Here is a 15,526-nt window from a genome sequence, read left to right on the forward strand (position 1 = left end):
GGGGGGGGGGGGGGGGGCGCCTAAACATAATATAATGCGTGATCTCAATAATAATAACCATTAGGGCAATCTGGATAATCATCCAATCATAATAACACATCTTATTTTCTCTTGTATATTATAAGTTTGAATGAAGTTGGTCCTGACGACTGGGGATAGATTAAAATACATTTGAGAAATGGTTCAAGCAAGAATTGGAATTGGACAATTTGATGAATAATTTATACTTCAAAAACTTTTCTACGTTTGTGTCAAACATGGAGAAGAAAATGCCTCCTACATGTCATGTCATATGTCCGGAATGATCAAACATGTGTTTTCAATTTTTTTCCCCAAAAATCAGAGGTAAATTTTGACAAGATGCCCCAACACAGTTGAAACATGCATCGACTATATATAGCAGATGGGTTAGATATTCGAGCCTCCTAAAATCTTGTTTCTTACATCAATTTGTAGTTGATTCAATTCTTGCATACTCTTATTTCCTCTTTGGTGCCATATCAATCTTTATCTCTTCATTATCTTCACATTCAAGTTTGACTCTTATTTTCTCTCTCCATTTTTGCTTGGTTTTCCATCTTACATGTGTATAAGAATATTTAAATCATGCTCCTCCATGTTTGTGGCTATTACTTCTTCGATCGACACTCTATTTTTGTTGTACTTTCTATCCCCACTATAGCACCATCAAAGACTTCACTGAAATATTTTTATAATCTCACTCAACAGTTCTTCATCGCTTTACTTTATGCTTCAGGTATGATTTTAACGTCCTATCTCTAACCCTAATTTTTGTATCCACGCTTCTTTGAAATTTTTTTTGTCAACCAATTCCACTCAAAGGAAAGCATTTTATCTTTAATTTGCCTCAAATCTTAATGTCTTAGCCTTCCTAAAAAAAGCTATTACTTTTTTAATATGTAATATTCATTTCCCATTACCATCTATAATGATTTCCCCTCAAGCTTAAGGGAAATTTCTATAAGATGGTGGTGAGACAAGCAATGTTTTATGGCGATGAATGTTGGCCATTAAAAGAGAACCATAAGATTAAGTTTAAGTACTGCAGAGATGAAGATGCTTAGGTGAATGAGTGGCTTTACGCTTAGAGATAGAATGTGAAACAAGAATATATGAAAAGATTAGAGTAGCTCCAGAGGAAGATAAGATTAGAGAGAGTCGCCTTAGATGGTTTAGACTTTAGACACATAAAACGTCGGCCTTCTAATGACTCTGTTAAGAAAGTTGACATATTAGATTTGACTTATGTTAAGAAAGATAGAAGTAGAACTAAAAAAACTTGGTTATAAAATATTAGAAATGACTTTTTTTATTAAATTCAAATGAGAATTTGACTCTTAACATAACACAATGAAAAGTTTTGATGTTCTTGTTGTTGTTGTGCAATCTATAATGATTAATTATGGACCTAGTTGATAATGATTCAAGCTTAATTGGTAATAAGCTTGTGTGGAAGCATGTTACCAATTTGGACAAAATAAAAGCACCATAAGAAAGAGGAACTATATAATTCGAATGTTAAATTTGTCAAGAAACTTGCAAGATGTTTACTACAAAATTAGTGCTAATTAATGCCACATAATAAACCAAGGGCACAATTAATCCAGATGAAACCCAATTAGGGTTAACCATTAAAATGAAATTCTCAACCTCTAAGGGTAGGCTTATCTTGAATTTACCAATATCTTAATTCCCCTACAACAATAACAACAACATCAAGCCTTTGTCCCACTACATGGGGTCGGCTACATGAATCCTTTTTCGTCATTGTGTCATGTTAAAAGTCAAATCCTCATTTAAATCTAATAAAGAAATATCATTTCTAATATTTTCTAACCAAGTCTTTTTAGGTCTACCTCTACTTTTCTTAACATAAGTCAAATCTTAATTCCCCTAATTATTATTTAATCAAATTCATTAAGAGTTATACATCTAAATTTGGCGTGAATTGATTACTAAATACTAAGTTTAAGCATAACCAAACCGATAAGGACATTAGCCCTCAAAACATAGCCTAATTAATAAAGCCTATAACATGTTGATTACAGCAGTGGTCTTTAACTAAGCTAAATAAGCAATTCATTAGTAAGCTAAAGCCTAATAACATACATTAAAACCAAATTAAATTAATGAGTTCAAATAGTATTTTAAGTTGTGTTTGCATGTCAAATAGCATGATGAGATTTTAGCACAACAAGGATTTAGGGCCAGATTGATTTAATTAAGTTTATAATTTCTAAATAAAGTTAATTATGAATTTAATATTAACATATCTATCAATTTATCTTCAAGTAAAAGTCTAATGATTAATTCAAAATTTAATCAAAATTCCAATAATTATAACAATGAGGAAGAAGGGTATTAAATCTCTTAATATGTCACGTTAATATCCATTAACCCATTAAACCATTTCTCCTCATCCTTATTTCCACCTAGTCACAACTTATCTGTAATTCATGCCTACCCTAACCACACCTCCCAAACAAATCATGTGAGGCTTACAAATTGTGCTTATCGCATCCTCAACATTTGCATCCGAACACATCACCTAAACCCTCACCAAACCATGTTACTCATAACCAAACTTATTGCATACGCGACACAAGTGGTTTGAATTGAAAATGTCCTATCTACCTCCTCTCTCACTATCCAACCTCACAACAATCAACTAACATCTCTCACCTATATTCGCTCACAAAGTTAAGAAATCACTTGTTGAAACCTACGAAGCGAATTCAATCGCAACCTATCTCTTCTCCCGATTGAACACTCCCACCAAATCACCTTCCTCTATAAAAAGCCTCGCCAAAACCATCTGAGATGGTTGATACCCAACTTATTGAGAGAATGTTGATGAAGAAGACGTACGCATGTGTCATGAACTATTTCTGACTCTCACCTCCATGACATAAAAATCATGACGCCCCAACATGGAGATGAATGAGAGGATCTTTAGTCACTAATACCAAATCATCTAGAACTAATGCAGCAAAATGATTGTTGATGTTTATGAATCTGGGGGAATGATTAAACAATCCTAGGGAAAAGAGGAGTGAGGGAGAAGTGGTGCATAAATCTAAGAGGGATATAGAAGAGTGAGAGGGGTTGGGGGCATCCCAAAGAGCGGGGGGAGCAAGAGAGAAGAATTCAAGCTATCATAATCTGTTAAAATATCCTTCAACTAAATCATAAAAAATCTAGGGCGCTCTTTATATAGAATAGATGTATGATGAGCTCTTATTATATATTTAATATGAAATATATTAAAAAGTGATGAAAAAACTACTTTGCATAGGCCCATGGCGATGATTTGTGTAGAAAATAACCAATGATTGTGCTGATTCTGCATCACATTACCATCAATTGTAAACTTTCAGTTTTCTTTTCAAGCCATATTCAAAAAATGTGGGTTTCTTCAAACCAAAAGAATTGCTAATGAAATGGTTACTAGGAGTAAGGAATATGAGGTTAACATCAAAGTTGTGTCAAAGCATAGAAAATTAAAAATTAAATATCATACATTACATTATAATACATACAGCACGTATTCAAATGTAAATATATCTACCCTCTAATTAAAGCACTAGTTTATAAACAACCATAATAAAGAAGTTCAATGGTCTCCTTGATTATCAGAAAGTCCACAAGACTTTTATTTGAATACTTAGACGACCAAAACAAAGAACGTATGCTTATTATAATCCAGTATCTCAGATGGTATAAACTGTTGCCTTCGAGATCTGAAGCTATAAAGTCCATCAGAATTCATATATCAAACCAAAATATGTAGCAATAGTATGACTTGTTTGTCGGATCTGTTCCTTAAACCAAGCTATGAGATGTAAAAGTAGCAAGTTCTCTTGAAACATTCGGTTTTACATTCCCTATTTCAAAGATGAGCTACCAAGGGCAAGCATATCAAACAAGAATTAAAACGAGGATCACTAGCATGCCCAATAATAATTAATATTCTCAAAATTTAACAAAATTTCAGCACAATCAAATATTCCTGGATTCCGCACATAGCTATCTTGCTAAATTGCAATCCGTGATAGCTTACAATCTCTAAATTGGCACAACCCTTATCCAAGTCCTTTTAATTCCCAAATAAACATGTTAAGTATGCACCAAATTCCTGCTCTATGAAGTGACACGACAACCAGGAAAAAGGAAAATGCATGTATAGCAATAAAACCTGGAACGAGAAGCAAGGCCTGTATGTATTGATCGCTGTCGTCGTCACCGCCCACTTCGGGTTCGCGACTCACATTTCCAGAAGACGCCCTGCAAAAACGAACGGCGCACCTCGATGGGAGAAACCCACAGCCGCTCCGTCGGCGGCTGAGAGACAAAGCAAAGGGAACCGCGGATTTCCAGGAATAGAAGAAGCCTAAGGAGCGATCTGTGCAGCTAGGGTTTTGATCGGAGCAGATCTTAGATGAAGATGAAAGAGAGGACAATGAAGGAGAGAAATGGGCATTGAGAGTGAAAGGCGAGAGGAGACGGACTCGGAGGAACATCATACTGGAATGGAGCAATCCGCTCTCATCGGGGCGAACCGACAGACAAATGGGCGGAATTTTTCGAACATATCGATGATTTCTCGTGTATTAATTAATTTTATATATATAGGAGCTTCTAATGTCATGAAAATACAATATTATAGTAAATAACATATTTTCAAAATCAATTAAATATATAATTATTTTTAAAATATTCACCACATTCAATTAATGATATATAAATATAAAATAAATTATTACATTTTGATAGCATAAGAATTAAATGATAAGAAATAGTTAAAAGGTGGAGAAATTATTTCGTGCGATTGTCAGGACTGTGAATGTACACACTGTGTACAAAAAATTGATACACACTATGTACAAATATGTACACAGTGTGTATACTCACGTGTTCGTACTGTTCTTTTCATCTGAACTTCATACGAAATAATTTATCTAAGATGTGTAAGTAAAGTTTCTTCTCATCTTTGTCTGTATTTAAATACACATTTATTTATACTTATGATTATTAGCTTAACATGATAAAAAATAGCATATAATAAAAAAACTAATGTCTGAACACTGATTGATTTTCATTTCATTGCTCCTTTTACGAGGTGCCACTGAAACACTGAATATAATTTTGGCCAAATTTTCAGAAGGACCGAATTGGGTGTGGAATTTAGCAGAAGGAGCGCGACAAGGATTAAATTTGAGAAGCAGCCAATACGCCGTACAGTTTAGCGCATTCAAAGAATGCGCTTAATGAAACGGCGCATTCATTGAATGCGCTTAATGAAACGCGCATTCATTGAATGCGCTTTATGAAATAGTGCATTATGTAGATTGTGCGGTTTGGTATAGCGTATTTCTCAGAAACTTCAACCCATCCCGCTGGCAGCGACCGGAAAATGAGGGGATTTTGTTTTTTAGCGGGGGCAAGATCCGGTTTATCCGCGAAAGTAGTTGAGAAGATGGTGAAATTGATGCTGGTCGTTGAATATGAGTGGTTGGGAGCTGATCATTGATGACGGAAATGGTTGAACTTCCGGCTTTAAAAGGGCAGGCTGCGTTCTCGTTTACACCACTCCTCCTCCTCAAGCGAAGTTCCTCTCAAAATTTCGGTGTTAAAGCTCAGAAGGTATGGTTTTTTATTAGCTGTTTATTTTCTAAGGTTTTATGTTAATGTTGTAATAATATAGGGAGATTTATAGCATAGGGCAGTTGAGTTTTTATTTAAGCAAGCAAGTTGATTATGTCGGAATTTATTCTTCAATTTCCGTTTTTGTTGTTCACATTCAGTTGGAATATCAGTAGAATGGTGTTGTTAGATTTGATTTGTATCACCAATAATTATGTGATTGTGTTACTTCAGAACATTTGTTGGCTAAATATAGATTTGTTTGTATTTTCCTTTAATTGTTTGTGTTATTTAAATTAGTTGTTTAGAGTAGCTTTAATTTTGCAAAATTTGGTTGCCGATCTTTATGATTTGAGATATTGGTTGAGCTAATCTTTAAATTTGGTTTGCATTGGCTGATCTAAAATTTTTGGTGTTCTATATTTTTAAGCTAATTTGTTCGAACTTACTGTTAAGTTAAGATTGGTTAAAAAAATTTAATGACAATGCTATATATTATTATTTTAATACCCCATTTATGAAATACCTCATTTATTATGCAAGCTCTAAAACCATCTAACATAATTTCTGAAGCATTTTAGTTGATGAAAGTTAGTAGAGTTAAGTGGAACGAAATCCTATTTTGAACAAGCATAAGTTAACTCAAAATAGTATTATTCATCCTACTCCATTTATTTCATTTTTTTATTAGATAATAAGTAAATAAGCCCTTTTTTTTATGGAAACCATTAAGTAATTTACATTAGAAGAAAGATTAATTTTTAATTTTCATTTTGATTTAGTCTAGTTATATTTGGATAGAACTTAGCAGATCAATGATACACATACTCAATAGAATTTAATAGTTTGAGTGATGAGCAAGCACTCCTCAACTCCCAATGAAGATAGATAGTTGGGCAGAGCTCTACTCAGCTAGGTTGGCCTATTTAACACCCTAGATTAGTTTTAATTATAATTTTTTAATATTTAAATTATATTAAAAAATTTATTATTATACAAGCATGCACAATTTTTTCTCTTAAAATATTTTCTACTTTTTTTCTTATAATATTACCAAAATATTGCCATATTTGGGTGAACGAAGTCACAAAAAAAGCTTATATTGTTACTATCATTACAATTTTAAAAAATGATGGGTAAGAAATATAATTTTATTTAAAAAATCAACTTGTATTTACAAAAATAAATATTTTGATTTATAAAAAATATATAAGAATTTGTTATGTTATTAAAATAAAAATTCCATAATAATTTTTTTTCCCTTACTGTTTATTTGGATTAAAAAATAAATTCTAGTTACATTTAAAAAAAGTTATGTACAATGTTTTAATTTAGGAATTTAGCAAATTTAATATTTATGAAAACTATTAATTTGAACATATTTTCACCCCGTATCATAATATATAATATTAAAAGTGAACCAAATTAATGAATCAAGATATCATTAATAGTGAACAAAAATAATATTTTTAAACAATTGTCACACTCCGTGGTTAATATTGAAGAAATAATGAATCACGATATCATTAATAGTCAACAAAAATAATGTTAGTAATAATATTAGTTTCATGATTGAAAGGTTAATTTTTGTTAATGATAGTGAGCAATATTAGCAAGGGTGGAGGGAGGGGGGGTTAGGGGGGGCACGTTTCCCCCCCTAAAAAAATTAATTATATCTATGATTGATCTAGCAGGTATGAGAGGAAAGGAAATGGTAGAAAACGAAGAAGGAAAAACTTGCGAATTTCATTCTAACATGCTTTATCACTGTATCGGTTTTCCCAAAAAAAATAAAAAAAAACTGTACCGGTACTTTTTTTGGTACTTAGCTTTATATTGATTTATATGTTAACCTTGTGTGTTATAAGGTAGAGAGAGAGAGTTATTAGGTTCAATTGTTTAAAATCCCAAAAAAGAGATATAAAGAGAAGATTAAATTAAGTTACTTTTTCTTAAATCTATCTAATCATGCACAAATTAATAATATAGTTTAAGGTCCTGTTTGGGACGATTTACTATTTTTTAGTACAAATTTTTTAGTTGAAAAAAAAATTCAGTTGAAAAATTGCTTTAAAAATAGTAAGAAAGCTGTCCCAACGAAGCTTAAATCGTTAGATATATTTAAAACATAAAGCAGCAAAAATAAATTTGATGTGCCTATATATTTTTTAAAATAAATTTGTTGATAATATTCATGGAATACAATTTTGAAGTCACAACAGCTATAGATAATTATTTCTAAGAGCTAAGAGTGCCTATATGCTTTAAAAAACAGTAAGAAAGTTGTCCCAAACAGTGCCCCCCTGAACAAAAATTTTGGCTCCGCCACTGAATATTAGTATCAGTCATAATATTAGTATCATGATCAATAGATGAAATTTTGTTAAAAAATCATTGAGATATGATTTTAGATTTGTATTTGTGGGTATAAATCTTGATAAGACATAGGTATTGATTACATAACTTTTCTTATGTTGATAGTATGTCTCGATTATTGTTGTATTTCAATGGAGAGTTACAAATTTCGGCCGAATTCACACCAAGTTATATTGGCGGGACGATTAGACCACTCCTGATCGATGATAATATTTCCCTTGAAATGTTAAAAAGAAGAATTATGCGTGCACTTAGAATAAATTCAACAACAACCACTATTAACCTGACAATGTCGTCTCGAAATAATGGTGGATTTTGTGCGATTCATGTCACCGACTATGATGATGGTGTTCTGTGAGTACATGTGATGGAGGCTAGAACACAAGCTGTTTGTGTGTATTGGAGTGTTGAGCAAATTTCACCCATCGAGTTGCTGCACCACCGGTTGAAGCTTACATGTTGCGTATCAACCATTGTATTTCTGACTGTTGACTTAACTTGTCCTTACAACCTAACTTAACTTTTGTGTTAGGCCCACTCGCCACATTCTGAAACCTTTATGGGTAGTGTTAGAGATGTTCGAGAAAATGTTGAAGATAACTTAGATGGTCGTCCAATAGGGCAGCTTCCAAGAGTTCAACCTAGACAAAGTCAAGGGGAACATTCATATTACAACACACCTCTAATTAATACAGTAGCAAGAAAGATATCAACCCCTCAATGCCTTTCATGAGCGTAATTCAGAAAATGAAGATGAAGATATGAAACGATGAAATAGTTGATAGTACTAATTCATCAAATGATGGTAGCCCGTTATAAGACTCGAACATACCTATGGAGCAATTTACCTATACGGATTGTAAAGGACAAAGTTCATTGCAGAACCGCAACACAAAATCGTGATGAGATTGATGGCATGAACATCAAATAACGATTTTGTCGAAACTGTTCGTAGACCTTCAAAAAACGGGGCTCACGGGTCGGCTTCGGGTCCGCAACCCGAAATTGACCCGACACTGTTCAACCGCGACCCGCCGACCGCGTTTTTGCAAACGGGTTGGTTTTCCGAACCCGAACCCGACCCGCTTCGGGTCCGGGTCAACCCGACCCGACCTGCTTCGGGTATATTTAATTAAATTTTTTTTATTTAATTCATTTTATTTAAATTTAAATCAAATTAAGGGTAGATTTACTTCAATTAATTTAAAATAAATTAAAATTAATTTAATTTGGGCAATAATATTTATAATTTTTTGAAATATTATTTACTTATTTCATAAAAATTCATTAAAATCCTCCAAAATTAATTAAAAACGGGTCAAACCGGGTCGATTTCGGGTTTCCGGGTCAACCCGAACCCGACCCGGTTTTACAAACGGGTCGAAATCTCTAACCCGAACCCGACCCGGTTCGGATTCGGGTTGACCCAAACCCGAAATTTTCGGGTCGGTTCGGGTCGGGTTTTCGGGTCGGGTCCAATATTGACAGGTGTAACTGTTTGGACAACTCAACAGTGGGATGATGATGAAAATTTTGATGCTCCTTGTGTTAGCACTGTTGACTCGTTACAAACAACAACTCCAGTAGAGTTATATGAAGGTCAGATATTTCATACAAAAATAGATTTGCAAGTCGCAGTTAATGGTTGGTCGATACTTCATAATGTTCAATTTATAAATTCAACATCCAACAAAAGCCGATTGAGTGTCATTTGTGCTCATCATCAGGCTCCTGATCGTCCCTGCCTTTGGCGCTTACATGCTGCACAAAGTAAAAGGTTAGGTGGGTTATGGAAAATATCGACTTGTGGACCTCCACATACATGTACTCACCCAATTTTGGCTAGTAACTTCAGCATTACTCCTATCACCGTGCTTTAAAATTGTATTTCATGTTGTTATTTATTTTCTCGTTCGAACATAACTTTTAAATGTATTTCATGTTGTTATGTTGATGATTAATATTCATGTTCGTGATTGTTGCTTAACTTGTAATTCGTTATATTAATTTCGCTCGTGTTCTTCAAATCTTTTATTTAAAATAATTCATTTAATATTATTTTCTTAATGACAAACTAAATTGCATATACTAAATATTCAGCTACAAATGTCATCATCATCAAGGAGCTTATCAATAAAGCGGTCACCATCAAGGGATTTCCTTCATATTATTCCAAGAAAGAAGTTGATCTATGATGGTACTATTCGATTAACAAAATGTATGTCGTATCCCAGGGATGAATTCTTGGAGGAGAAATCAAGATCAAATGAATTTTTTCGATGTTGTCTGCATGAATGGTCATGGTATGAAGACGATAGTTTATGGGATACATATCATGAAGTTATCAAATGTCGTCATCCCATGTATGTGAATGGAGAAACCATTACTGATTTGGGCTGGCAATTTGTACGACAAAAGTTTAGAGATCATAATGGTCATTTTGCTCCTATAAGTACTTTAAAGACAAGAATTAGTAAAATCACAAAACAAAAGGATGGTTCTGTTGTGGTCAATGTTGTGAATCCAATAACTGATGTGCAACATTGTATACTTTACAAAGAGTGACATACTTATCAAGATGCATTTCTATCAGAAAAATATCAAGAGATGAATATTATAGATGGTAAAAAGAAGAAGGAGTTCTTAAATATCAAAGATTGGCACCTCATCCAAAAGCAGTTCACAGAAAAATTCTTATGTTGTCCTACATTAACCCAAATCCAAGCGCGTATGCGCATTGTACTAAGCCGCTCGTAATTATAATTTCTTTACCTTTCTTCTAATTCTAATGATATGTATTTCATTCTATTACTGAACTTATCATGTATTTTCAATAACTGATGTTAATTACTTTTCGCAATATTCCCATTCCAATCATTTTATGAAGAAGAAGATGATGAATAAATATTTATTCGTCCAAATATTAAATACTTTGTCATAATTTCATATATAATTTATTTTAATATAGCTTCTAAAATTAAATTGACGTTCATAGTATGTTTATAACAATTTAAATAGAAATACACAAATTTTATAATTTAATCCTATTTTTAAAATTAAATTTTAAATCATATTCACCTTATTTAAAAAAAAAAACATTTTAAACTTATTTTAATAACTATTTCACCATTTTCTCTCAATTTTCATTACCTAAATCTCATAATTTACCTAACTTTAATATTTATTTTAAAGTATATTGATATTAAGGTACATTTGCTTCGTAATTAATAACCATATTAACTATAATTAATTACTAAAAGTTGAAAGGAAAATAAAATATAATGAAAATAATTAATCCACTCCAATCTTGTGCCATTTTGGAGTAGAAAATAATTTAACCTACAATATATTTTTTTTGGGCAAAAATATTTCCAATACATTAATCCATTCAAAATATTCCAATAAATATTCCGCTAAATATGGCTACAACTACGCCCCTTCCGAAAATTTGGACTTACCTTTTTGCAAATAATTATGGGTTCATAGCACTTATGCCATTATAATTCGAATTTTCTTTTTTTTTTTAATTCCAAAATATAATAATGATAAACTGATATATTGTATTATAAAAAAATTAAAAATATATTTCCCAACAATTAGATGCTGCCATTTGAAAACCAAAACATTAACATTGTGAAATCATATCGAATAATGCTCTACAATCATTACAGGAATGCACGGAATTTCACGTCACAACAGCCAATTTCGCAAAACCGAAACATGAAGAACAATTCATAGAATGCGCTGAACAGTTCCACGCATTCTGAAATGCGCTGAACCGTTAGAATGCGCTAAATAGAATCGCAGATTCTGGAGTACGCCAAACTATTTGGCGTCTTAGCTCTTTCTTAATTTTTTCCTGCTTCACGCTGTTTCCCATAAAAAAACTTTGGAACCTGCTGCTTCTGAAAATTTGGCCTATAATTTTTAAATAAGAATCTAAATTTTGGAAAAAAAAAAAGAAACACTGTGGTGCATTGGGAGTTGTTCTGAGTAGCTTAATGGGCTGATGATATTGGGCCTAAGTATTTTCTTAGAGTAATAAATGAGCAAGGTTATAAAAATCAGGCCAGATAACGCGCTAGAAGAAGGACAAGTTCATGATTCGACTGGTCGAATCCAATAATGTAATAAATAATAATATTATTAATAGTTAATAAAATTAACATAATATAATATAAATATATGAGCATTTAATAATATTTCTAAAATTTTAAAAATATATAATAAAAATCTATAAATATTGATACTTCGTACAAAAATTATCTTGATCGGACACTAATCTCAAAGCAAAAAGCAAAATCAAGTTGGAAACTTTCGAAATCAAAATCAGGAGCAAAAAACAAAAAAATTACAATACAAAACAAGTATTACTTCGTCATGACTAAAACGAATATGTAAATTAGTACATACATTATACTATTGTCATATCACATATAAAAAACCTTATGATCTATATATAAACTGAACCAATATTTGTACAAAAAAAAAAAAAAAAACCTAAAAAAAATAACAAGTACAAACCATCCTGTATTTCCTCTAAGGAATGCTTAAAAGCTGAAGCAAACCCCTCTTCAACTCATCACTAACATATACCCGCTCTAATTGAATGTCACGCATTGATTTCCACCCACGCATTGATTTCCACCCAATCAGCATGATTTCCAAACCTAGGATCCGTTAACGACAAAAGAAAATGGATATGGGAAATTTACCGCATTCATAGCTTGATTACGCTAATCGTTTTAGCGCATTCTAATGAATACGCCGTATAGTTCGGCGCATTCTAATGAACGGCGCATTCTTCAAGACAGCGCATTCTACAGTACGCCAAGCCGTTTGCCGAATTTGCTCCTTTTAAAATTTAAATCTTCTCACGCTGCTTCCGCTAAATATGGCTACAACTACGCTCCTTCCGAAAATTTGACCTCAATTATTTTGACGAATCAGCTTATTCTTAAATTTTTAAATAAATCTATTTATTTTATTAATTGTGATAATTATCATGCTCCTTTTAAAAATTTCCCAATAATTATCAGAATTTAACGCACAGGATTAACTACTTCTGCAGTATTAACTACTGCTCTTTCTTCAATTCTCCATGGCTGCTTCTCTCTCTTGCTTTCTCTTCAGTTTCTATCTGCTCTTCTCCTCTTTCTTTCCTCCGCCATCATGTGGCGCCCCAGCAGTTACCACAACAGCAATGCCGTGTTCCAGAGCGGAAGTTCTCCTGCAAGAGGCGAGAGCTCCAGAGTTCTTCGATTGGCTGAAGGGGATACGGAGGAGAATCCACCAGCATCCGGAGCTCGCCTTCAAGGAGTACAAAACTAGCGAACTGATCAGATCGGAACTGGATGCCCTCGAAGTTGAGTACACTTGGCCGATTGCCAAGACAGGGGTCATCGCATCGATCGGGTCAGGCGAGGGACCCCGGTTTGCTCTTAGGGCGGACATGGACGCTCTTGCTATGCAGGTATTTGATTGCTCCTTTGTCCTGTGTTTTAATGTGTCACTTTGATAATATTTTATTTGAATAACGTTATTATATAGATAACATTGAACCAAACAACTCCTAAAAAATGTTAGATTGCCTTGAAAGAATTGGCTTTTGGGAGAAATCATGAACTCCTGAGGCATTTTTATTCAAACCTAGAGGGAGTAACTTTTTTAAGCTTCCGTCTATGAAGTACTTGGCTCAAAACTCGGAAAAGGAAAAAAAAAAAAAAAAAGATCAACAGAAGTAAGTGGAATTAATCTCTTGAGGTTCTAACAAGAACAGACGAGAATAAGAGCAGAGACGAGTTCAGACGCAATCCAGAGGAACAAGAAATACAGCTAAGCAAACAAACTACAGCCATACAATCATAAATAAATATCAGCCACATGTATAATCATTACACATCTATAAATAGCTATTAAAGCTAATCACGATGTAAGCAATGAGACAAAGATAATAAGATCATTTCTCCACTAACTTTGTCGTTTCTTTATGGTATCAGAGCGGGAAGTTTGAAGAAGACAACTGAGAAATCAATTCTAAGAAGCAGATCAAGGTGAGAGGTAAGCAAAATCAAAATCCTCTCATGGATCAATCATCTTCTTCACAAACTGGAAATATAGCCACAAATTCACCTCCAGAACCTTGTATCATACTTGCATCATTGAAATTTGTTATTTCAAACATCAAAAACATAGTACCCACCCAGTTATCTAGTGATAACTACCCCATATGGAAATCTCAAGTTATCAAACTTTTGAAAGCAAATGGTTTCATAGAACCCAATAGTTCTCCACCAATTCGTCTACAATAAGCACAAGATGGATCATCTGCAATCAACTCCAAATATATGGAATGGGTCTTATTGATCAGAACCTAGTAGCAGTCATTTGTTCCACAATCACACCAGCAATTCTACCATACGTTCTTCATCTAGAATCCACAGTTGCAATCTAGATAACAATAGAAAGAAGGCTACAAGCTTCCAACAGATCTAGAGTTATTCAGCTCAAAAAATGAGTTACACAACATTTTAATGAAACAAAAATCAATGTCAGAATATCTAAATGAAATCAAGATTCTTGTTGATAAGATTGCAAGTGCAGGAGCCACAATTGACAAAGAAGACAATCATGTACACATTGAACGGTTTACCTCTAGCATACCAGTCTTTCAAAAGTACAATTAGACCAATGATGCATCCAATCAGTCTTGATGACCTGCACTCATTTCTAATAAGTGAGGAAATCAATTTAAACACTAAAGCAGCTAAGCAATATACCTTCCTAGATCAGAACACAACATTGTATTCCAACAGAGGCAGAGGAAGAAGAGGTAGAGGACGATACATCAACCAGAATACTCGTCCTAATAGCCAACCCATGTCTATATGCCAGATATGCAATAATAAGGGACATTCTGCCAACACGTGTTGGCACAGGTTCAACATAAATTACACCCCACCATCGCAGAATATCAACACAGCTCTCACAGCAACAAATGATAATTCTAACCCAGACTAGTCTTTAGATTCTGGAGCTACATCCCATCTTACAAATGATATAAAGAATCTAATGCTTGGTGATCCCATCACATACAATTGAACAGAGGCTATACACATTGGAGATGGCAGCTCACTCCCGATTGCTCATATAGGAGCAGAGCTGCTACCGATCCCCAACAGTAAGCTTCAGTTAACTCAAATTCTACACATTCCTACTCTATCTCACAACCTTCTCTCCATTTATCAATTAACCAAAGACAACAATCTCACTATTTCATTTGATGCTTCTGGTTTTATTGTCAATGATATCAAGAACAACAAAATTCTGTTACAGGATCCAAGCCGTAATGGACTTTATCCTGTAATACTCGAAAACGACGTTCGTAGGTCGTCGCACGCTTATCGATGCGTCGCGATGAGACTTAAGTGAAATTTTTGAAGTTAACAGAATTTAATGAAAATAAATTTATAACATTCTACCCAAA

At 33.4% G+C, this 15,526-nt stretch overlaps 2 protein-coding genes across 7 annotated transcripts in view; one reads left to right on the forward strand and one right to left on the reverse strand.

Annotated features, from left to right (window-relative positions):
• The window catches only part of LOC110096216 (bifunctional nuclease 2), a 16,450-nt gene extending 11,839 nt beyond the window's left edge, over positions 1 to 4,611 (reverse strand). For all 6 annotated transcript variants that reach the window (XM_028692565.1, XM_020822042.2, XM_020822041.2 and 3 more), the window contains exon 1: positions 4,217 to 4,611. In XM_028692565.1, the coding sequence (XP_028548398.1) occupies positions 4,217 to 4,544 (328 nt within the window). In that variant the 5' untranslated portion in view covers positions 4,545 to 4,611. The remainder of the gene's footprint in view (positions 1 to 4,216) is intronic.
• Positions 4,612 to 13,088: 8,477 nt separating this feature from the next.
• LOC110096207 (IAA-amino acid hydrolase ILR1-like 4) lies at positions 13,089 to 14,104 on the forward strand. Its single transcript, XM_020822019.2, has 2 exons — positions 13,089 to 13,513; positions 14,040 to 14,104. The coding sequence occupies exons 1-2, from the start codon at positions 13,142 to 13,144 to the stop codon at positions 14,064 to 14,066; spliced, it is 399 nt and encodes a 132-aa protein (XP_020677678.2). The 5' UTR covers positions 13,089 to 13,141; the 3' UTR covers positions 14,067 to 14,104.
• The last annotated feature ends 1,422 nt before the right edge of the window (positions 14,105 to 15,526 follow it).

Source organism: Dendrobium catenatum, unplaced genomic scaffold (assembly GCF_001605985.2).
Source record: "Dendrobium catenatum unplaced genomic scaffold, ASM160598v2 fragScaff_scaffold_156, whole genome shotgun sequence".
Taxonomy (NCBI): domain Eukaryota; kingdom Viridiplantae; phylum Streptophyta; class Magnoliopsida; order Asparagales; family Orchidaceae; genus Dendrobium; species Dendrobium catenatum.

Bases quoted from the DNA above. Each gene is read 5' to 3' on its own strand.
- LOC110096207 (XM_020822019.2), top strand. From the start codon at position 13,142: ATGGCTGCTTCTCTCTCTTGCTTTCTCTTCAGTTTCTATCTGCTCTTC. The intron at 13,514-14,039 runs GTATTTGATTGC...TTATGGTATCAG, and splicing joins TGGACGCTCTTGCTATGCAG to AGCGGGAAGTTTGAAGAAGA.